The sequence below is a fragment of the Argopecten irradians genome, chromosome 13, assembly GCF_041381155.1.
Source record: "Argopecten irradians isolate NY chromosome 13, Ai_NY, whole genome shotgun sequence".
NCBI classification, from domain to species: Eukaryota; Metazoa; Mollusca; class Bivalvia; order Pectinida; family Pectinidae; genus Argopecten; species Argopecten irradians.
Window position 1 is genome coordinate 36,731,496 of NC_091146.1, and position 27,082 is coordinate 36,758,577.

Below are 27,082 nucleotides of genomic sequence, written 5' to 3' on the forward strand. Positions count from 1 at the left end.
CACATTGAGACATCTTTTATTTATTGCAAGAAAATAATATAAAAAAAACAGATAGAGTTAAATTTCAAACGTGTTTACCTCCAAGTCGCTCTACCCTGATAAAAGGAGATGTGTGGTGGCAACAGTTTGGATTGAATTTGCGAAGTCTGATGGCGTAATACTTCACTTGCATGAATCTTTCATAAAATTACATAATTATCCTAATAATATCTTGAAGTTTCATTTCACAACTCAAAAACCATTTCAAACAAAGGAGCTTGAAATACTGTGTCTGTTCCAATTAACAAGCTTTACATTTGATCTAAATAGACACATAATTTAGATCGTTCTATCACAACCAAATAAACAAGGTCACAAAGTAGGACATGTAAATATTAAAGCAATTATAGAAAACTGATGTATGTGATATATATACATGATTTCTTTCATACCTACACGTGTAATACTGGCTGGTCTAGGGCAATACACTCATGTCGCCTGAGGCTGTATTGCATGGCTACCCATGCAATAAAGCCTCATGACGTCACAGCGTCAACAAAATCTGTATTTCCTCGGTAAAATTTTAACATTTTTTTCACAAATATGACTGGTTTTCCTATAAAAGATGGAAACACAGAATTTGTGTTGAAAATATATTCTAATTTTTCATGTATGGAAAATTGACTTCCAGTCGTGGATTTCTTTGAATTTATTTCAAAATGGCGGGATATTATAGTTGTAAAATTGCAATAAAACGTTAAGGTATGAAAGAAAATACTCTTTCATAAGTGGATATGAAGGATAGGGATATTCTACCCTCGGGATCACAAAATGTTGCAAAACCCACGGCAAGCCTCGGGTTTTACTACATTTTGTGACCCTCGGGTAGAATATCCCTATCCTTCATATCCACTTATGAAAGAGTCTTATAATATTGAAAATTATAACAGCTATAGAATAATCGTAAATGATAATTTGTAGATACACAATATTTACAAAAGCTGAGTACAACAAATCAGACTTGGATCAGATCTTGGATACGTGTATAATGATCCCTAACCTCAGCGCCCAGTGTCACGAATTTTAGGAATCCCTTAACTTAAAATTCTCCATAGGAAAGCATTACAGATTTAAAGTAAGGCTCCTTAACTTAAGAATTTTTCCTTAACATTTGTAATGCTTTTCTATGGGCAAATTAAGGTTAAGGAATGTTGGTGAAACTGGGCCCTGTTCTTCGATGAGTATATAATGAGTGTACCCCTAAAAATATCACATTATTATATGTAATTGCACATACAGTTCATAATGTTAACACAAAGAGGTCACCCCATCACCAGTGCCTAGATTTTCACCAATCCTCTTTGGGGTATGTAACATGTTAAATTTTGGACCAAAGTGCTTTGACGATTATAACTCTTGAACAATTCCTTGAAAACGTCATCTTGTTGACGAATCAGTCCTAAAATGCAAAGGGAATCCCACAGTATTAGGAATTTTGAGTAAACATCGATCCCCTCTGTACTTTTTGAGTAATAGTCACTGAGGTAACAAGAATATGTTAAAGGCCCACTACCTTTCTGAAAAGGCTTTTAATTTTTAAAATGGGAATGTAAAACAATATTGATAATTTTGTAGAGTCTCAAAAGTTATTAACTTACTGTTAATACTACACTTATCATCACCTTCTGAACAATTTAACTAAAATAAATATAATGTTGATTTTCATAAAGCGGGTCGTATTATGTTTCCTGCCGTCGTCCTAAATATCATGCATTAGTTGACTATCACTGCGCCAGACAGCAAAACAACAAAACAAATCTCTACAGTTATCATGTAATACGCAGGAAATCTTGCATTTGTTTGGTGTTGTTATCCAATTTTAGGCCATAGGTATATATTTTTTCTGTCATTAATGTTTTAAAGAAACCTTTAAATTTTGCTCCGGAAAGGTAGTGGGCCTTAAGGGGCAGACAATCACGTCGAAAAGTGATGCGAATAGCCAGCCATCTGATGATGGTGGTGGTGGGCTAAAAATATTACATTGGTATCTTAAGTCACTGGATACAGACAATATATGGAATAATAACAAAACAATTCTATAAAAAAAAAAAAACCAATAAATCTCAAGTTAGTGTTAATCTCAGTAGTTGAGTAGGATGAAGTTTGATCCTGTTACAAGTAAAGCCTATAAATATTAAATCATCAAATAATAAAGATATCAAAAGTTTCTCTTCCACTATGATTTATCATTCTATTGTGCTGTAAGAGATTTCCCATCAACCCCAAACATATAGGACAGATTACACACTCTCACCTGTTCAATGCCAATCACTAGCAAGGAACTATCATGACGTCATGAAGCACTCACAAGATCCTCACTAGTGATTTTATGTACAGTCAGACACATCCATGATCATGTCGCGATATCAAATATATCTATTAGACCAATATCTCGTCTTTTTTCTTTTTCATGTGGGAGAAAAATAATTATTCCTCATGTTGGAGATGAGACAACAAAATTACAACCGTCATGGAAATTCATCTCTTGCCAAGTGTCATGTTGGACAATTATGAAGTATTGTGATTATGTTGTCACAGGTCCAATGTAGGACTTTAAGAGCCAATTGTTAACGTCCGTGTAGACCAAACCAGTCGCTACACTACACAGTGTGATGTCATTAGGGACATTGTCATATGAAGTAAATGTAATGCATATTACATACAAAGTGATTTTTCAATGACAGCTAATTATCTAAAGGGACAATGACAGTAAGGGACATATTCAGAGATTATTCAATGACGGTACAGAACATATTCAGAGATTATTCAATGACGGTACAGAACATATTCAGAGATTATTCAATGACGTTACGGAACATATTCAGAGATTATTCAATGACGTTACGGAACATATTCAGAGATTATTCAATGACGTTACGGAACATATTCAGAGATTATTCAATGACGTTACGGAACATATTCAGAGATTATTCAATGACGGTACAGAACATATTCAGAGATTATTTAATGACGGTACAGAACATATTCAGAGATTATTCAATGACGTTACAGAACATATTCAGAGATTATTCAATGACAGTACAGAATATATTCAAGATTATTCAATGACGGTACAGAACATATTCAGAGATTATTCAATGACGTTACGGAACATATTCAGAGATTATTCAATGACAGTACAGAATATATTCAAGATTATTCAATGCAGTACAGAACATATTCAGAGATTATTCAATGACGGTACAGAACATATTCAGAGATTATTCAATGACGTTACAGAACATATTCAGAGATTATTCAATGACAGTACAGAATATATTCAAGATTATTCAATGACGGTACAGAACATATTCAGAGATTATTCAATGACGGTACAGAACATATTCAGAGATTATTCAATGACGGTACAGAACATATTCAGAGATTATTCAATGACGGTACAGAACATATTCAAGATTATTCAATGACGGTACAGAACATATTCAGAGATTATTCAATGACAGTACTGAACATATTCAGAGATTGTTCCATGACGGACAGAACATATTCAGAGATTATAAATGTTGCGTAACATATTCAGAGATTGTTCCATGACGGACAGAACATATTCAGAGATTATTCAATGATGGACAGAACATATTCAGAGATTATAAATGTTGCGTAACATATTAAGAGATTATTCAATGACGGTAAGGACATATTTATTGATTATTTTATGACATCACGGAATATATTCAGAGATTATTCCATGACGGTAAGGACAAATGTATTGATTATTTATGACATCACGGAATATATTCAGAGATTATTCAATGACAGGAACAATAACTTCTGTTTAACACATATCTATATACAAATATCACATATAGCATATGGCACACACTATTGCCAGATATTTCACAAAAAACAAACATTTGAAGTGTTTGTGTCAGGACCAGTTCTTGTCCGCTCTCCAACAGTAATCTTTCTATTAATTATACCCCTACAAATTTATGACAAATTTTCATCTTTCTTCAACTGTCTCTCCCTCTCTCTCTCCAACGTTAACTCCCTCTCTCCCTCTCTCTCTCTCTCTCTCTCTCTCTCTCTCTCTCTCTCTCTCTCTCTCTCTCTCTCCACGTTAACTCTCTCTCTCTCCCTCTCTCTCTCACACACAAATACACATTAAACACCATATATTGACTTTCTTCTTCCCTTTTACACCCTCCCTCATTCTTTTTCCTGTTTTTCTTCCTCTCCACTGCTTCCTCATGCCCTTAATCTCACCATCAAGGTTGCTCCCATAACCACGGGTAGGATATGTAGTGACTGTATTAACTAGAAGATTCCCCGATATATCACATATTGAATTGACGTAAGAAACATATAAACCAGAAGATTCATATTAAATAAATAATATTCAGATCAACAATCAATTTGCAGATCAATTAACAGATTATTACATAACTGTATTCGCTGTAATTAGCACCTTCCCCCTATAATCTCCCCTCCCCTTTTCTTGAGAAGTTATGTGAATGCCCACCATCTCACCCTCCGATGGATTTTTTTGTGTTGTTCAGATTTTCAACATCAGCATTGTTTCCCGTACGAGTCTTTCACATGTGAATTCTTATGTAATAATGCATCTCAAAAGAAAGAAGGCATTCCATGTTTACTGTGACAGATTAATGTGCCATGCATACAAAAAGAGTTAAAATATGATTGATTTTTAACTTTTGAGAGGTTTTTTATACACAACCTAGATTTTGGTTCCCCCTTTGTCATCATGTTCAAGTGCCCTGGGTGTTAATTGCAGCGAATACAGTATTGTACATTTCATTTCAACAAATCACATTTACTTAAAGATAATCACCACATTTTCACATCAGTTCCACATTTTCAGATCATTTGCATATTTTCAGATCAGTTCCACATTTTCAGATCATTTGCATATTTTCAGATCAGTTCTACATTTTCAGATCGTTTGTGTAGATTCACAGGTCAACTACTACATGCTTTTAATGCAATTTCTCACTAAAGTTTGAGTACAATTAAAATGTTCCCATTAGCAAATCTAGATACTAGGTTTTAAGACATTCAGCTGCAGTAATGTAGACTCCCCACACACAAGTCACATTGTACCGAGCTTCACATCGCTCCGTCAGTATCATCCTCTGTCAGCAGCAGCTCGCGTCCTTGGTATCGTGATCCACGTTTACGTATCACCACGACAACCACAATCATGATGGCCGCCAACAGAACTATTCCTCCGACGGAACCTCCGATGATGTAGGCAGTCTCTGTCAAATAGACGCTTGAGGTGTTACATCAGGATATTAAACAATCTACGAATTATCAATTATTATTATAATCTAACCCTTTTTATACTGGCTAAACTAATCTATTAAATTATCAATAAATTTTGCAATTATATCATCCAATTTATCAATAATAGAAAATCTTTTCATAACCTAATATCTACGAATGATCAATTTAATGATTATTATCCACGCTTTGAAAGATTGTGAAACTGGAAGACATCATAAATTTTTTTTTTTTTCAGACGGCACCATCTTGAGTATCTGACTGACAGCAAAAAAAATACCACTTGATTACTAACATCTCAGGATAGTTTCAGTAAAGTTTCAGATGAATCCATTACAAGCTATTATAGTTTCAGTAAAGTTTCAGATGAATCCATTACAAGCTATTACAATAGGACATTTAACATAACATTTGGAAAGACATCAGATGATGACGGATGGAGTGGGATGACTTTAGGCCATACTGACCAGTACATCTGATAGGAGTGATTGGAGCTATATATAGTACCTACTGTGTCCCGAGGGAGCTGGCGAGGAGTGATTGAAGCTATATATAGTACTTACTGTGTCCCGAGGGAGCTGGCGAGGAGTGATTGGAGCTATATATAGTACTTACTGTGTCCCGAGGGAGCTGGCGAGGAGTGATTGAAGCTATATATAGTACTTACTGTGTCCCGAGGGAGCTGGCGAGGAGTGATTGGAGCTATATATAGTACCTACTGTGTCCCGAGGGAGCTGGCGAGGGGTGATTGGAGCTATATATAGTACCTACTGTGTCCCGAGGGAGCTGGCGAGGAGTGATTGGAGCTATATATAGTACTTACTGTGTCCCGAGGGAGCTGGCGAGGGGTGATTGGAGCTATATAGCACCTACTGTGTCCCGAGGGAGCTGGCGAGGAGTGATTGGAGCTATATATAGTACTTACTGTGTCCCGAGGGAGCTGGCGAGGAGTGATTGGAGCTATATATAGTACTTACTGTGTCCCGAGGGAGCTGGCGAGGAGTGATTGGAGCTATATATAGTACTTACTGTGTCCCGAGGGAGCTGGCAAGGAGTGATTGGAGCTATATATAGTACTTTATGTGTCCCGAGGTAGCTGGCGAGGAGTGATTGTAGCTATATAGCACCTACTGTGTCCCGAGGGAGCTGGCGAGGAGTGATTGGAGCTATATATAGTACTTACTGTGTCCCGAGGGAGCTGGCGAGGGGTGATTGGAGCTATATATAGTACTTACTGTGTCCCAAGGGAGCTGGCGAGGAGTGATTGGAGCTATATATAGTACTTACTGTGTCCCGAGGGAGCTGGCGAGGGGTGATTGGAGCTATATATAGTACTTACTGTGTCCCGAGGGAGCTGGCGAGGGGTGATTGGAGCTATATATAGTACTTACTGTGTCCCGAGGGAGCTGGCGAGGGGTGATTGGAGCTATATATAGTACTTACTGTGTCCCAAGGGAGCTGGCGAGGAGTGATTGGAGCTATATATAGTACTTACTGTGTCCCGAGGGAGCTGGCGAGGAGTGATTGGAGCTATATATAGTACTTACTGTGTCCCGAGGGAGCTGGCGAGGAGTGATTGGAGCTATATATAGTACCTACTGTGTCCAGAGGGAGCTGGCGAGGAGTGATTGGAGCTATATATAGTACTTACTGTGTCCCGAGGGAGCTGGCGAGGGGTGATTGGAGCTACTATATATAGTACTTACTGTGTCCCGAGGGAGCTGGCGAGGAGTGATTGGAGCTATATATAGTACCTACTGTGTCCCGAGGGAGCTGGCGAGGAGTGATTGGAGCTACTATATATAGTACTACCTGTGTCCCGAGGGAGCTGGTGAGGAGTGATTGGAGCTATATATAGTACTTACTGTGTCCCGAGGGAGCTGACGAGGAGTGATTGGAGCTATATATAGTACCTACTGTGTCCCGAGGGAGCTGGCGAGGAGTGATTGGAGCTATATATAGTACTTACTGTGTCCCGAGGGAGCTGGCGAGGAGTAATTGGAGCTATATATAGTACTTACTGTGTCCCAAGGGAGCTGGCGAGGGGTGATTGGAGCTATATATAGTACTTACTGTGTCCCAAGGGAGCTGGCGAGGAGTGATTGGAGCTATATATAGTACTTACTGTGTCCCGAGATAGCTGGCGAGGAGTGATTGGAGCTATATATAGTACTTACTGTGTCCAGAGGGAGCTGGCGAGGAGTGATTGGAGCTATATATAGTACCTACTGTGTCCCGAGGGAGCTGGCGAGGGGTGATTGGAGCTATATATAGTACTTACTGTGTCCCGAGGGAGCTGGCGAGGGGTATAGAACTTACTGTGTCCCGAGGGAGCTGGCTGAGTCTGACTGGCTGGCTGTAAAGGTCCATCTGGATTTCCTATCACACTTTTAGGGATGTATAGTATAGCTTAAACAGAAAATATCATACACATAATTAATGTATAGTAATATTGTACACATAATGTATTGTAATAACGTACACATAATGTATAGAAATATTGTACATGTAATGTATAGATATATCGTACACATAATGTATAGAAATATTGTACACATAATGTATAGAAATATTGTACACATAATGTATAGTAATATTGTACACATAATGTATAGTAATATTGTACACGTAATGTATAGAAATATTGTACACATAATGTATAGTAATATCGTACATGTAATGTATAGATATATCGTACACATAATGTATAGATATATTGTACACATAATGTATAGAAATATTGTACACATAATGTATAGAAATATTGTACACATAATGTATAGAAATATTGTACACATAATGTATAGAAATATTGTACACATAATGTAGAGTAATATCGTACATCTAATGTATAGATATATTGTACACATAATGTATAGAAATATTGTACACATAATGTATAGTAATATTGTACACATAATGTATAGATATATTGTACACATAATGTATAGAAATATGTACATAATGTATAGAAATATTGTACAGTAATGTATAGATATATTGTACACATAATGTATAGTAATATCGTACACATAATGTATAGTAATATTGTACACATAATGTATAGAAATATTGTACACATAATGTATAGTAATATTGTACACATAATGTATAGAAATATTGTACACATAATGTATAGAAATATTGTACACATAATGTATAGTAATATCGTACATGTAATGTATAGAAATATTGTACACATAATGTATAGAAATATTGTACACATAATGTATAGTAATATTGTACACATAATGTATAGTAATATTGTACACATAATGTATAGAAATATTGTACACATAATGTATAGAAATATTGTACACATAATGTATAGTAATATCGTACACATAATGTATAGATATATTGTACACATAATGTATAGAAATATTGTACACATAATGTATAGTAATATTGTACACATAATGTATAGATATATTGTACACATAATGTATAGAAATATTGTACACATAATGTATAGAAATATTGTACACATAATGTATAGTAATATCGTACATGTAATGTATAGAAATATTGTACACATAATGTATAGAAATATTGTACACATAATGTATAGAAATATTGTACACATAATGTATAGTAATATCGTACACATAATGTATAGTAATATTGTACACATAATGTATAGTAATATCGTACACATAATGTATAGAAATATTGTACACATAATGTATAGTAATATCGTACACATAATGTATAGAAATATTGTACACATAATGTATAGAAATATTGTACACATAATGTATAGTAATATCGTACACATAATGTATAGAAATATTGTACACATAATGTATAGATATATTGTACACATAATGTATAGTAATATCGTACACATAATGTATAGTAATATTGTACACATAATGTATAGAAATATTGTACACATAATGTATAGATATATTGTACACATAATGTATAGTAATATCGTACACATAATGTATAGATATATTGTACACATAATGTATAGAAATATTGTACACATAATGTTTAAAAATATTGTACACATAATGTATAGATATATTGTACACATAATGTATAGAAATATTGTACACATAATGTAAAGTAATATTGTACACATAATGTATAGTAATATTGTACACATAATGTATAGTAATATTGTACACGTAATGTATAGAAATATTGTACACATAATGTATAGAAATATTGTACACATAATGTATAGAAATATTGTACACATAATGTATAGTAATATCGTACATGTAATGTATAGAAATATTGTACACATAATGTATAGAAATATTGTACACATAATGTATAGAAATATTGTACACATAATGTATAGTAATATCGTACACATAATGTATAGTAATATCGTACACATAATGTATAGAAATATTGTACACATAATGTATAGTAATATTGTACACATAATGTATAGAAATATTGTACACATAATGTATAGAAATATTGTACACGTAATGTATAGATATATTGTACACATAATGTATAGAAATATTGTACACGTAATGTATAGATATATTGTACACATAATGTATAGAAATATTGTACACATAATGTATAGTAATATTGTACACGTAATGTATAGATATATTGTACACATAATGTATAGATATATTGTACACATAATGTATAGAAATATTGTACACATAATGTATAGAAATATTGTACACATAATGTATAGTAATATTGTACACATAATGTATAGATATATCATACACATAATGTATAGAAATATTGTACACATAATGTATAGTAATATTGTACACATAATGTATAGATATATTGTACACATAATGTATAGTAATATCGTACACATAATGTATAGTAATATTGTACACGTAATGTATAGTAATATCGTACACATAATGTATAGAAATATTGTACACATAATGTATAGTAATATTGTACACATAATGTATAGTAATATTGTACACATAATGTATAGATATATTGTACACGTAATGTATAGAAATATTGTACACATAATGTATAGTAATATTGTACACATAATGTATAGTAATATCGTACACATAATGTATAGATATATTGTACACGTAATGTATAGAAATATTGTACACATAATGTATAGAAATATTGTACACATAATGTATAGAAATATTGTACACATAATGTATAGAAATATCGTACACATAATGTATAGAAATATTGTACACATAATGTATAGAAATATTGTACATGTAATGTATAGAAATATTGTACACATAATGTATAGATATATTGTACATGTAATGTATAGATATATTGTACAGTATTGTAATACGTTATGTATAATGTACATATAGTAATAACGTACACATAATGTATAGAAATATTGTACACATAATGTATAGAAATATTGTACACATAATGTATAGAAATATTGTACACATAATGTATAGAAATATTGTACATGTAATGTATAGAAATATTGTGCACGTAATGTATAGTAATATCGTACACATAATGTATAGAAATATTGTACACATAATGTATAGAAATATTGTACACGTAATGTATAGTAATATCGTACACATAATGTATAGAAATATTGTACACATAATGTATAGAAATATTGTACACGTAATGTATAGTAATATCGTACACATAATGTATAGTAATATCGTACACGTAATGTATAGAAATATTGTACACATAATGTATAGAAATATCGTACACATAATGTATAGATATATTGTACACATAATGTATAGTAATATCGTACACATAATGTATAGTAATATTGTACACGTAATGTATAGTAATATCGTACACATAATGTATAGAAATATTGTACACATAATGTATAGTAATATCGTACACATAATGTATAGAAATATTGTACACATAATGTATAGTAATATTGTACACATAATGTATAGAAATATTGTACACATAATGTATAGAAATATTGTACACATAATGTATAGAAATATTGTACACATAATGTATAGTAATATCGTACACATAATGTATAGAAATATTGTACACATAATGTATAGTAATATTGTACACATAATGTATAGAAATATTGTACACATAATGTATAGAAATATTGTACACATAATGTATAGTAATATCGTACACATAATGTATAGAAATATTGTACACATAATGTATAGAAATATTGTACACATAATGTATAGAAATATTGTACACATAATGTATAGTAATATCGTACACATAATGTATAGTAATATTGTACACATAATGTATAGTAATATCGTACACATAATGTATAGTAATATTGTACACATAATGTATAGTAATATTGTACACATAATGTATAGATATATTGTACACATAATGTATAGATATATTGTACACATAATGTATAGTAATATTGTACACATAATGTATAGAAATATTGTACACATAATGTATAGTAATATCGTACACATAATGTATAGTAATATTGTACACATAATGTATAGAAATATTGTACACATAATGTATAGATATATTGTACACATAATGTATAGATATATTGTACACATAATGTATAGTATATTATATACACATAATGTATAGAAATATTGTACACATAGAAATATTGTACACATATGTATAGTAATATTGTACACATAATGTATAGTAATATTGTACACGTAATGTATAGTAATATTGTACACATAATGTATAGATATATTGTACACATAATGTATAGTAATATCGTACACATAATGTATAAATATATTGTACACATAATGTATAGTAATATCGTACACATAATGTATAGAAATATTGTACACATAATGTATAGTAATATTGTACACATAATGTATAGTAATATCGTACACATAATGTATAGTAATATCGTACACATAATGTATAGTAATATTATACACGTAATGTATAGTAATATCGTACACATAATGTATAGTAATATTGTACACATAATGTATAGAAAAATCGTACATGTAATGTATAGAAATATTGTACACATAATGTAAAGTAATATTGTACACGTAATGTATAGTAATATTGTACACATAATGTATAGAAATATTGTACACATAATGTATAGTAATATCGTACACATAATGTATAGAAATATTGTACACATAATGTATAGTAATATTGTACACATAATGTATAGAAATATTGTACACATAATGTATAGTAATATCGTACACATAATGTATAGAAATATTGTACACATAATGTATAGAAATATTGTACACATAATGTATAGAAATATCGTACACATAATGTATAGAAATATCGTACACATAATGTATAGAAATATTGTACACATAATGTATAGATATATTGTACACATAATGTATAGAAATATTGTACACGTAATGTATAGAAATATTGTACACATAATGTATAGAAATATTGTACACATAATGTATAGTAATATTGTACACATAATGTATAGAAATATTGTACACATAATGTATAGAAATATTGTACATGTAATGTATAGTAATATTGTACACATAATGTATAGAAATATTGTACACATAATGTATAGAAATATTGTACACATAATGTATAGTAATATCGTACACATAATGTATAGTAATATTGTACACATAATGTATAGAAATATTGTACACATAATGTATAGAAATATTGTACACATAATGTATAGTAATATCGTACATGTAATGTATAGAAATATTGTACACATAATGTATAGAAATATTGTACACATAATGTATAGTAATATTGTACACATAATGTATAGAAATATTGTACACATAATGTATAGATATATTGTACACATAATGTATAGAAATATTGTACACATAATGTATAGTAATATTGTACACATAATGTATAGTAATATTGTACACATAATGTATAGATATATTGTACACATAATGTATAGAAATATTGTACACATAATGTATAGTAATATTGTACACATAATGTATAGATATATTGTACACATAATGTATAGTAATATCGTACACATAATGTATAGAAATATTGTACACATAATGTATAGTAATATTGTACACATAATGTATAGAAATATTGTACACATAATGTATAGAAATATTGTACACATAATGTATAGAAATATTGTACACATAATGTATAGTAATATCGTACACATAATGTATAGTAATATTGTACACATAATGTATAGTAATATCGTACACATAATGTATAGATATATTGTACACATAATGTATATAATGTATAGATATATTACACATAATGTATAGATATATTGTACACATAATGTATAGTAATATTGTACACATAATGTATAGAAATATTGTACACATAATGTATAGAAATATTGTACACATAATGTATAGATATATCGTACACATAATGTATAGAAATATCGTACACATAATGTATAGTAATATCGTACACATAATGTATAGTAATATCGTACACATAATGTATAGTAATATCGTACACATAATGTATAGAAATATTGTACACATAATGTATAGATATATCGTACACATAATGTATAGAAATATTGTACATGTAATGTATAGAAATATTGTACATGTAATGTATAGAAATATCATACACATAAGATATAGAAATATTGTACACGTAATGTATAGAAATATTGTACATGTAATGTATAGAAATATCATACACATAATATATAGAAATATTGTACACATAATGTATAGAAATATTAAAAATCCCCAAACAAAATTTTAAAAGTTTCTTAAAAACAATAACATATAAAAGAAAATATATTTTGATTGCCTACGATGAAGTTACAACACCAAACAAATGCAACTATATTCAGTTAACCGTGACAATTCATTTTGCTGTTTTTCCGTATGCCAAGAATAGTCCACTAACTCGTAGCAATTAGATGACACAGAAAACATTAGACAACCAGCCCATTTTGTCCCAGTAAAATCATGACATTTTATAGATACTTACGTCCTGACATTTTGTCTTGGTATATTACAGCTAAGGCCAAAAAAAAAATATGTCTGTTTAGGGTTACCCGACAGACCCTAATTTTTTACCCCCGACCCTAATTTTTTTTCCACTTTTCTACGATTTTTTTCTTTTTTTAAAGTCAGGATTTCGATCTCAGACTCCGGTTTCGGCCATCATTTTAGAGTGAAAGACACATTAAAAAAAACAAGAGGCCCAGAGGGCCTGTATCGCTCACCTGGTTTGTAATGCCAAGTAATGTTCTGAATACAGGTTCATTGTTTCTTTTCTGAAGAAATTTTAATATTAACCTCTAAATCCCCTATTGGGCCCCACCCCTCCTGCGCCCAGGGGGTCAGAGCCAAAATTTATACAAGTTCTGTTCCCCTTCCCTCAAGGGTGTTTATGGCCAAATTTGGTCACAATCCAAGCAAAACTCTAGGACAAGTAGCGATTTATAGGATTTACCTCTATTTCCCCTATTGGGCCCCACCCGTCCTGCCCCCGGGGGTCAGAGCCACTTGTACTTGGGCCAAATACAAGTTCTGTTCCCCTTCCAAAAAGGATGTTTGTGGCCAAATTTGGTTACATTCCATGCAGAACTCTATGACTAGTAGCGATTTAAAGGATTTACCTCTATTTCCCCTATTGGGCCCCGCCCCTCCTGCCCCCGGGGGACCAGAGCCAAAATTTATACAAGTTCTGTTCCCCCTCCCCCAAGGATGTTTGTGGCCATATTTGGTTACAATCCATGCAGAACTCTATGACTAGTAGCGATTTAAAGGATTTACCTCTATTTCCCCTATTGGGCCCTGCCCCTCCTGCCCCCGGGGGACCAGAGCCAAAATTTATACGAGTTCTGTTCCCCTTCCCCCAAGAATGTTTGTGGCCAAATTTGGTTACATTCCATTCAGAACTCTATGACTAGTAGCGATTTAAAGGATTTACCTCTATTTCCTCTATTGGGCCCCGCCCCTCCTGCCCCCGGGGGATCAGAGCCAAAATTTATACAAGTTCTGTTCCCCCTCCCCCAAGGATGTTTGTGGCCAAATTTGGTTACAATCCATGCAGAACTCTATGACTAGTAGCGATTTAAAGGAAATGTTGACGGACAGATGGACAGACGGACGGACGGACGCCGTGCCATGACATAAGCTCACCGGCCCTTCGGGCCAGGTGAGCTAAAACTCCTCCAAACCGACCGACCCTATTTTTTTTGCCAAAGTAACCCTAAACAGACACCTTTTTTTTGGCCTAATGTTATATCCCCCCTGGACTATCTCATAGTAAAACTGGAGACAGTTCAGGAGAAAAAACCTGCACCAATCACAGTCCTGCAAAGATTTCCTTTGAAGGCTAGAGAGATAGCGATGCCCAACTTCAAAGCTGCACTGTCAACCACATGTACCATTATACGGCTCTTTTTATGTAGATCAGTGAATTAAATTACCTGCTCTGTTCTGTTGCCTTCAGTTTTACAACGAGACAGTGCAGGGTCGGATATAACGTCGGTGATAGTAACCCCTGGAGTATCAAGGATGGGGTTGGATATACTTACGTCCTGGCCTTTTTGTCCCAGTAAAATTACAGACTCCGCGATAGGATAGTTTGTAATCGTAGGCACACAGACACCGTCCGTAGATACAGGCTTCCCCCAAACCACAGTGAGATTGCTTCATAGAGCCCTGTACACAGCTGGTGTTGTAGGTTCCTGTGCCAATCAAAATAACTTAATATTAACATACCAGACTTGACAGTCAAATGTTTTTGATTCCCAGAGTCTATGGAAAATATTTCATGGAATGATTTTAGTAAAATTTTAAAGCAATATTTTGAGAAATACTGAGAGGAAATAAATTATCGTATTAACGACCCAATAAGTGCCCAAGGCATTTATGAAATTGAAAAAAAATGAAAAGGTGCTCGATAAGACGAAAATTGCAAACCTTATACATAGTATATACAGTTTTGGTCTTTATTTATGCATGGGCAATTGAAATGGTTTGTTTATTTTTACGTCCTATTAACAGCCAGGGTCATGTAAGGACGTGCCAGGTTTGTTGGTGGAGGAAAGCCGGAGTACCCGGAGAAAAACCACCGACCAGCGGTCAGTACCTAGCAACTGCCCCACATGGGATTCGAACCCGCATCCCAGAGGTGGAGGGCTTGTGGTAATATGTCGGGACATCTTAACCACTCGGCCACCGCGGCCCCAATTGAAATGGAGGCCTCAAAAAGGGGGGTGGTCGCTTATAGGGACATGGGCGTTTATTGGGTTGAAAACGGCACATGTAATATCGTAAATTTTGAGAAGCATTTTTCTTCAGAATCAGAATATCTGTGCCAATATCACATGACAATTGTACATTACAACTTTATTGTTTCATGATAATAATAAACATTTTATAAGCTAATAAATCTTGCGTATTTCATATTTGGGATCAAAAAGTGATGGCTATCAGCACAGCAATAACTATATATATATATATATATATATATATATATATATACATATATATAATGGGAATTTAGAGTCATAATTTAAAATGACTGCCTGGTATATCCTATTACGTGTAATATAATAATTCACTGATTCTTTTTCTCACACCATTTCACAAGGGTCTGATCCCATAAGGGCTTATGTGGAGACGACCCTTGAATTGTCCAATCAATGCATTTACATTCACTTATTACATGCATTACTAGAAGCTTCTATAGGGCTTAGTAAGATTAGTGATCTGTATTTTCAAATTTTACATCTCCTTAAAAATGTTCCACCGCCGACAGAGCGTAATAAACGATACTCATTATTTTAACAATAATTGATGTTTAATTGTGTATATTTACGTTTATAAGTAACACAAAAATAATATAAAATAATTTATTTTGTTTTTGGTGCAAGCGCAATCAGTACTTCATTCCATATAGGACATAGTGCTACGGAATTCTTTCAGGAGGCAATTAATTAGTTTAAATATTTCTATCTTGAAGTAAAATAAGAAGCTGAAACTTTTCAATGGTGGTAATGGTGTAAAGTAAGTAACTTTTGTAACTGTAAAAAATACTAAATCGTCCGCTCCTTTTTGTGATGGTGAAAAAAATACCATTTGTCAGCGGTGGAGCATCTTTAAAGAATGACAAGAGAATGTCTATTTCAACACGGTTTACATACTTGATTTGATGACGATGGGGACAACGGTGGTCGGAGGCTGGACTGTGGTGGGGGAGGAGGAGGTAGTGCCGATATACTTGGTGATATCACAACTCGCCAGGCCGGTCAAGGTTTCGTGGGTTTGTACGCTACAATGACTCACAGGGATGTTATCGATGGTGATGATGTCACGCTGTAGATCTTCAGGCCACTCGGTGATCTGACGGCCAAACACAGTCGTCGTGAAACGAACTCGGCCTGTCATCTACAACGAAAAGGTTTCATCAGCTACAAAAATCATATCCTACAGTCTGACAAAACTCTCCTTGAGATCTGATAGCTGCAATATTGTAGCCCAAAAGACTTTTTGACAGAAAATGGTGCCGTCTTTAGAGCTACAATTGGTGCCTATTATTGCTAATGGAGCAAAGTAATGATTATGCAAACCATTATAAAACGTTTGTTTGCATTTTTATCGTACTTGTTTGATATCGCTTACCTACTAGGCAATAAAACTGAACCAAATAAAATATCAAATTCTCATCGAGGCATTATTTTTTTACATAATACATATGAAGTCTTTCTGAAAGGAATTTATACTGTAAATCCACAAATTGTGAATTTGACGTCTTGTGAGCGGTACGGTAGATATTTAGAATGGTAGTTATGTTGGTTTTGGACAAAAATAATATGTAAATGCATGTATATGCATAAAATAATTGGAAACCTACAAAAAAGTATAGAAAACTATGCCCGAGTGATTTTGGGAGGCAGTGCTCCACTACAACACATAGGGACCAATTCGTACCCGGCCGAAAGGTATCGTAGGCCGGGTACGTATATTCATTCTAGAGATCTGACAGCCAGACATATTGCACTACAGCCCATCATCAATACAACACATCTCTACCCACGCATAACCACTTTGTATTTCAATTATTTTTCTTATATCTGATATTGATTTTCTTTAAATTTGACTACTACATCACCATGAAGATTAATGAAATTTCCTCTCATAATAAAAATAATATGGTGGATTGGTAGTAGATTTTTTGTATTTCATTTTATAATATTAAAATGATTGTCTTGTGTATACCACAATAATGAGTACACAGTATGTATGTACACATATCACTGCATGGACTAATGAATGTTGAACCAATATAAGTGTATAATTAAAATTAACATTTTGTATGATTGCTTTTTGAATATTCCTGACTATGCTTCTTACATATCATTGAGAATATATCTGGAAGTAGGTCAGTATCAATAATTTAAGAGAAATTTGACAGTTACATAGCGTTAATTAATAGTTCAGCATACAATAGTGATGACATCACAGCTACCAACAATCCAGTCATGTGACATAATTACACAAATACTGATGACATCACAGTTACCAACAATCCAGTCATATGACATAATTACACAAATACTGATGACATCACAGGTACCAAAATCTATAGTCATGTGACACATAATTACACTAATACTGATGACATCACATCTAAATGATAAATTAAGAGACATCTACAAGTACCAGCTTACCCGCAGGGAAAAACTAGTTTCATTTCGTTTCTGTAGTTCTACAAATATGACGACCTCAGCCAGATTTCTTCCAAACTGTCGACGCAGACCTTTAAACAAAAACATTCCTATCATTGTATGTCACTAACAAGAATATTTCTCAAACAATTACTCCTCTATCTCTAAGACTACTTATTGATAAGGAAATGATTCCTTTTAAACTTTTGGAAGTGATAATAGAATTTCAAGCGTGGCAAAGGCATCATAATCAGCAAATTACAATTTTAATACCGTATTTTCAAGAGTAAACGGTACTACTTTTCCCCCTAGATATCGACTGTGCAGCCTAGATTCCAGTGTGACTTATTTGTAGACAAAAACTAAGATCAGACAATTTTTCGAACAAAAACGTTACCTGGTACTGGTATACTGTCATTGTGGGTCACGAATTTGTGGACCGTACTATTAAGTGTCGGGAGTTGTAGTTTGATTTCCATTGCGGGAGGACTGTTACAGTGGTGAAAAATAAGACCGAGGCAAACATCAAAATCCAATTCTGTGCTCACAAACTGAAAAACAAGCAACAATATACCATAATTATCTGCACATTGCCAGCATGCCAACTAATACCCCAACCTTATAGCCCATTATCCCTTATTTCTAGATAGTTTTTAAATTGAATTATCTTGGTAAACTTCGGTTAAAACGTCATTGATTCTATAAAATTTCTGTTAAGATTGACATTCACCAATTTATGTAAACCATATTCATCATATTTAGAGCCCAGCTAGGGCACATAAATTTTTTTAACGAGACGCACTAATTTGGGAACCAAATGTAAATTGTGGACAAAGAACCTGTAAAAATTTAAGACACATTATAACTATAGGATTCCCATGTAAAAGACAGCATACAATATGTCAATGAGATACAATGCCGCTGTATCATACATTTAATTGTAAAGCATCTTTAAATCATTGGGATATTTACAGTTTTTATTTAACTTAAAGTGTACACGGAATGGTTTGGTATATAAGGCTTGATAAATGTGTCATTGTATAAAATTTAGAATGGAGAAAGTACGAGTTTCATAGCGAATACGGTATTAGAGATAATGCGACTTTTCTCTAGAACACACCTGAAGCCCCAAGCCATTGACCCCGATTCGGGACTCCTGATCTGTGACGTCACGAGGACAATGGGACCTACTCTACTCGCATACGATAGAGTGGCGATTTTCTGTGTCTGCCATCTAATATAAACTATCTGTTTGTAAATATCGATTTTTACAGACACAAGTACCTGTGTACATGTCTGATACCTATTTAATATTATCCTCAATCACAGATATGAGTTTGGAATACGCTTGAAAATAGGGATTTATACCATGCATATATTGATGTACCTGTCGTAGATAAATGAACATTTCTGCGCGATTTCTGCACAATTATACACAATATAATGTGTATAATAATCCACGTACGTTGTACATCTACGGTATTTGGAACCACATATATATGAATATTATGTAAAGGATTCTTGACTATGTTATCCAAAACCCGACTCGGGTCGTTGTACTGGTCAAACCCGCTTTACAAATTTCCGACTTTTTCATATAACCTACCCATACGAATTAAGTTATGATTCTAAACATAATTTTTTGCATATATGTAATGCATCGACTAATTGCGTTATATCTGAAATCGATCCATTTTTTTTTTGACGAAATATATTCAGCTTTCATATATATCAATACATCCGACAACTTGTTGATAGTTCACTCAAGTTCATTTATTAGTGTCTTTAATTGAAAAAATAAATCATGTGCGAGTCAGACGAAAAAAAGACTGAAGATGTCTATGTCTAATCCAAGTTGCAGATATCAAGTACAGAACAAAATCAGAACTGTACTTCCGAATAGCCAATGTCGTGCTGCGTTTATCTCTTTACCTGTATACTGCAGTAACTAAAACGCGTGGTCAACCGAGACTAATGAGGGGGCTAATAATCAGATTAAGTAAGAAAGGTGTTTAGTGACCTGTCACGCTTCGTTGATTAGCTCACGTCAGGTGTCAAAAGTAAGATCACAGGTAAGTTAGCGATGGACCATCATTTAATTGTTGTATAATGTCATATTTGTTTACACTTATAAATCCTTGGTTTACAGTAAAATATACCGTTCGAACATAACATATAACAAGTGTATAAATCACTAGATGTATACATAATTGTATATTTCAGAATGACCAAGGTATACATTTGTCTCGTATATATATTTCTAGTTATGTGTATATGTATTTTTATAACAGAAACTACAAAATTATTTACAAATGGCATGTCGAGAAAGAACAATGCAAATATGATGCACAATGTCAGAATTTTGATATTTCTGGTAGTTGCTAGATTTTGGATATCCAATTCTTTGTGAATTTTGGTCAATATCGATCATTATATAATACTAATAATGATAATCTATATGACCAATAAATGTACTGTTGAATATTGTTAAAATAACACATGTTCTCATACATGTACATGTACATGTAGCTATAAAAGGAAGATAGACTCGTTACAGCTATAAATGAATTATGTATTTTAAATTCAATTTCTCAAGTATTTTATTTTTTTTATTTACTCCCCCTCCCAATTTATGTCTATGATATTTACGTGTATTGAACTATGAAATACATTTAACACCTTTTCTTTTCGTTATGCTGATTCTAGAAATTCATAGGCCAAGTGAATTTTTATTTATACAGTAACATATTCAAATGGATAATTATATGACCATCATTTTTCGAATTCGTCTCTTTTTATATGACATTATGAAATTGAATATTCCCCAGGTTTGATAATTTAGTAAGCTGTTAATTTAAAACAGAGATAAAATCTCTACTTAAAAGTTTTTACACAAGGTACAACTGGTTTATACCAGAAACATGAATAACTTATAATTTCCGCTAATCTACTTATGTATTTAGCATGATGTCAGTTGCAATATTTCCTATTTTATATATAATTAAATCGTAACCATAACTTTATACTGTATATATATATCTGTAAAATTCTCGTCGTAACCCCATTTTAGGAATACATATATGTCCACCTTTGCGCTATAACCCCACTACCAAACACCTCACTGTCGTTGTCCTCGTGACGTCACATCCGGTTATTCCCCAAATCGGCGTGAGCAGCCGATTCCCTGATTAGCAGTTGATATACAGGTAAAAATCGAGTACTTCGGAGGGCGGTATCTCGGTACTGAAGCGGCCGATTTTGATGCGGTTTTCAACATTCTTGTCAGGAGATCAAACAGAATAACATATCTAAATATCATTTTCCATTCCGTGTACACTTTAAACTCCTTGTCATCAGGGACCTGCGGGAGGGGAGATACAGTATTTTACTGGGGATTTGAAGGTTGAGTTTATACTTACATCCATTACGTAGCGTCCTCCACAGTCCAGCTGTTCACACTTGTCACCGCTGTGGTCCTTACAGCCGATGTGTACACCTTTACCCTGTCGGTTTTGATTGATCCCACCAGCTAGTCGTGTCCAAGGGGCACACTCTCGGGGGGACTGACCGTGTACACCATACACCACACATCCTGTCATACAATAACAGTTGTTGACTGGGGTTGAGGGCAACAGATGATTTGTTGGACCTGAAGAAAAACTGTGGCCCGAGGTCTTCAACAGTTTGTGTAAGGGTCCAACAAATCATCTGTTGCCCGAAAACCCAGTTGATAACTGTTTTGTTATACCCATTGACTAAAAACTGATAAGCAATATATTGCATTAATTGACATCACAAATTGTAGGTGTGACGTCACTCCAGTCCAAAAGCACAGTTTGACAGTCGATTTTAACTTTGGACAGCTCGCAGAACGTACAGTTCATTTATTGATATTTTTGTCAATATAGAGTTTATATAGAAGCTATTTTATTGGGGTATAACAAGAAGCATTGGAGGGGAGTTTGACCGTGTACACTAGACAACAGACACCCTGTCATACCGTGTACACCAGACAACAGACACCCTGTCATACCGTGTACACCAGACAACAGACACCCTGTCATACTGTGTACACCAGACACCCTGTCATACTGTGTACACCAGACAACAGACACCCTGTCATACTGTGTACACCAGACAACAGACACCCTGTCATACTGTGTACACTAGACAACAGACACCCTGTCATACCGTGTACACCAGACAACAGACACCCTGTCATACCGTGTACACCAGACAACAGACACCCTGTCATACTGTGTACACCAGACACCCTGTCATACTGTGTACACCAGACAACAGACACCCTGTCATACTGTGTACACCAGACATTACAGACACCCTGTCATACTGTGTACACCAGACAACAGACACCCTGTCATACTGTGTACACCAGACAACAGACACCCTGTCATACCGTGTACACCAGACAACAGACACCCTGTCATACTGTGTACACCGGTACCATACCAGTAAATTTAAGATGAATATACTGTAGCGGGTATCAGGACATCTCGGCACTTGGAGACCTCGGCACTTGGGCTTGGAGTCACTTCGGCACTTTTCCGAGGTAACCTCGGCACTTTTGTCAGATATCTCGGCACTTGTCGGTTTGACATTTTGTCAACAGTATATAAAGTTTCACTTATAAGTCCTTGATATATAAAATATCCCTTCTTATGTATCTGTAGTTATACATGTTGACAGAATACGAACATAAATTGAACAAAAAATAAGATTGATTACAATTTGCGGCACTTGTTTATTTTGAGTTACACAAATATATGTAAATACATGTACAAGAATATTGAATAATTCTTAATTTTTTATCCTAAGCAACGTTGTTTCATAAACACATACGTACCGTAGACTGGTACAATAATAATGTAGTTAAGGGTTCTCTGTTCATAATTCACTGCGTTTTATGTTTATATAAAGATCGTCAGTTGTCTCTCATATCATACAATAATTACGGCAATAAAATCTTTATAAACTAGCTGCCAGTGTTTAATGGTAAAAGATGCATGGAATGTATTATGCTGTCGACAGACTTTTGAAGCGTGTAGGAACTAAAAAAATATTGTCTAAATCGCGATCCCGTAAGAGAATGCAAAATGCTTCAATTTCTTAATTTCAGCGTTTTTAAAATAAATAGAGTAGACTATTCATAACTGGAATATTTGCAGCATACTGAAAATCGTATCGCTATAAGATTATCATGCTTATACCAACAACAAGATTAAAGCGCAGTGTATTTGACACGGACACATGCAATTTTATGTAATAAATCTTTCACTGAAGTATGGCTTTTGCGAGACGGTCGCCGTGACCGGGTATAATTGACAAGCACGCGACTACAGAGGCCCCGCCCCTACCATATCATTGGCTACTAGCCTCGATGTTCACGTGTCAGTCAATTATTACCAACTGATTGACGAGGCGTGTTCCTTATATTGGTTACTGAATCTGTGCTCCAGACGAAATACGCTCAGATCTATTTCTGTAACCAAAAGGAAGCATATGATATGCAATATGTTGCTATAAATAAATCTTTAGTTATGTTTTGCAATCATGTCCATTTACGTTGGACTGTCCTTGTATTTTGGCATACCGGTAACCAGAAATAAATACCATCTACTTAAATTTGATGTATATTTTTTCGTTACAAAATTTCCAATTATTAGTTCACAATAAAATTTGTTACAGGGAAAGAAAATCATATTTAAATAAGGTTGTACAACCGTCTATATCTTCAATATGTTGTATCCAGTATTTTCAGTTATAAATGAATTATTAGGTAACTGTACATGTGAATTACCCGTAATATATTACGATGTTGAATTGACCAAATTACTAAAAATACATGTAACACTCGTTGGAACAGCGATTAAATGCGGCATATGGCACTGGAAAATTATACTCTAGCAGAAATTTTAATCTCAGACTCTAGTAATAAGCATGATTATCAGAAGAGTAAGCAAACGATAAATTATAAAGTTGTAGGTAAAATTCAAGTTTAATTAAGGATTAACTTGAATAGATTTTTTATGTTATGGAGATATAACACAAAAATCTGAGTGTACTCTAAATAAACCGCGAAGCGGTTTATGATGAGAGTACACTCAGATTTTTGTGTTATATCTCCATAACATAAAAAATCTATTCAAATTAATCCTTATAATTCAATTTACTAAAGACAATCTCTTCAACATTTAAAATTCATTTTGGGACTCTTTTGTCTATGAAATTATTACGCCGTCTTCTCAGCCAATCAGAAGCGACGTTACAAACTGCGACGCCATTTTTTCCTTTATGGGCTGATAAAGTAAATTTTTAAGCCAATGGAAATGCTCGTAACAAGCAACATTGAATTATTCCAAGACAAACCTATCAGCACAAAATAGCCGAGAATGAAAACAGTACAAAAAAATCTGACACGTACTTTATTCATTGCACTGTTTTCTTGTTCAGACCGTGTCTTGATACAACTTAGTCAAAAGATGTTGTAAAATCAATCAATCATCGACGTTTAATTGGTTTTTTTTCCAAAACTTCACAGTTGGTCTCAGTAACAACTTACCTGGCTTTAGTCAACATTTTATACAGAGAGAGCGTGGTAATTTTCTTGTAAATGTTTGTGATAACAAAAAAACACCAAAAACAAAACCTGAAAAGTTACGTAAATTGGGCCTTTAACACGGTTGAAATCAATTCTTTACATTTGCTTTTAATTGTAATATCGAATTTCCCAACATTTTACTATATTTCATGCATTTTAACATATTTTAGTTGATTGTCACCAGTTCGTTTTTTAACCAAATTACTTGTGATCGTAGAAATAATATTAGCAGATTCCGTAATAATTGAATGTATACGAACCGTGAAATTCGATCGAAAAATAGTCAAAATGCATTAAATATTATATATAAGTAAAATATCAATAATATATTAAAACATTTAAATGCTAATAAATTAGAAATATGTTTGTTCCACAATTATTGTATCATGACTGAAATATAAATATAACAACTTTTTCACAACTTTAATCGGTCGTCACTGCTGTGCATCTGACACAAACAGTTTCATAAATTCGGAGAAAATTATAGGAAGGAAAGTAAATATTTCTCGTACAGCGACAGACTTTATAATATTTCAAAAAAACTAAGTGCCGAATTCTCTTCAAAAAGTGCCGAACATTCCAAATGCCGAAAATAAAAGTGCCGAGATTACCAAGTGCCGAATATCAAAGTGCCGAGGTCTCCAAGTGCCGAGACGTCTATGATTCCTGTAGCGGGATTGGACTGGGTCGATCATCGGTGACCATGCAGGTAGCTCAGTCGGTAGAGCACTCAGCTAGTATTCCGAGGGACCCGGGTTCGAATCCCAGTCTGGCTGCTACATTTTCTGCTCTCCTGTTACATAATTGGCGCCCAGCTAAATAACCCACAGTGGTGGTGTTTGGAAGGGTCTCATAGGTCTTCGGGGGTGAAGACTTCGAGGAAGGAGGGAGGAGTGTACAGGATTGGACTGGGTCGATCATCGGTCACCAGGTACAAATGTAGCTCAGTCAGTAGAGCACTTGGCTAGTGTTTGGAGGGTCCCGGGTTCGAATCCCGGTCTGGCCGCTACATTTTCTCCTCTCCTGTTACAGTACTGTATCTATATTTGTACAAGTAAATGTTTGATGGTGAAATTTTATTTCTAGTCTTATATACAATGTAGTCAAAGTTGTACTTGCAAGTCGACTACAGGTACACATGTACCGATCGATATAAATACTCCAATTTTAGACCTCATTATAACAACATCGTATGTAGAAAACGTTTTCGATTATGTCATGTGATGTTTGTGCTCGCTCACCTGTGACCGTGGGGCAGACGATTGTCATATATTTAACAGAAATGGTGAATATGCGAAGGACACAACTTGAAGAACAAAATAAAATATAATCATCCAACGATTGATAGTCCACTGTCAAACGTATAATTACCTATAATCGCTAATGAAAGGCAAGACAAAAGCTGTGACGGTACCATCCTCGAGTGGCTTCCTCTTTAACAGGCTCCGCGATATGGTTAATACAATTTCCAAAATGAAAAAAGGCGGGATGGTATGTAAACAAAGAAATTATTATTGTCTTACATTAGACATAATTTTAGTCACAATTATACATCTGATACCACAATACTTGTAATTTAAAATAAATCTTAC

General features: G+C 33.8%; 1 protein-coding gene across 2 annotated transcripts; it reads right to left on the minus strand.

Annotated features, from left to right (window-relative positions):
- LOC138306684 (uncharacterized) lies at window positions 1-26,977 on the minus strand. 2 transcript variants are annotated; one of them, XM_069247128.1, is made up of 8 exons: window positions 26,862-26,977; window positions 22,291-22,463; window positions 19,269-19,422; window positions 18,875-18,963; window positions 17,348-17,591; window positions 15,734-15,886; window positions 7,624-7,713; window positions 1-5,279 (listed from the first exon to the last, which is right to left on the minus strand). In XM_069247128.1, the coding sequence occupies exons 1-8, from the start codon at window positions 26,905-26,907 to the stop codon at window positions 5,128-5,130; spliced, it is 1,101 nt and encodes a 366-aa protein (XP_069103229.1). In that variant the 5' UTR covers window positions 26,908-26,977; the 3' UTR covers window positions 1-5,127. The 2 variants fall into 2 exon arrangements, with proteins under 2 accessions (XP_069103229.1, XP_069103230.1); XM_069247129.1 differs by having other exon boundaries at window positions 7,586-7,713.
- Window positions 26,978-27,082: the final 105 nt, after the last annotated feature.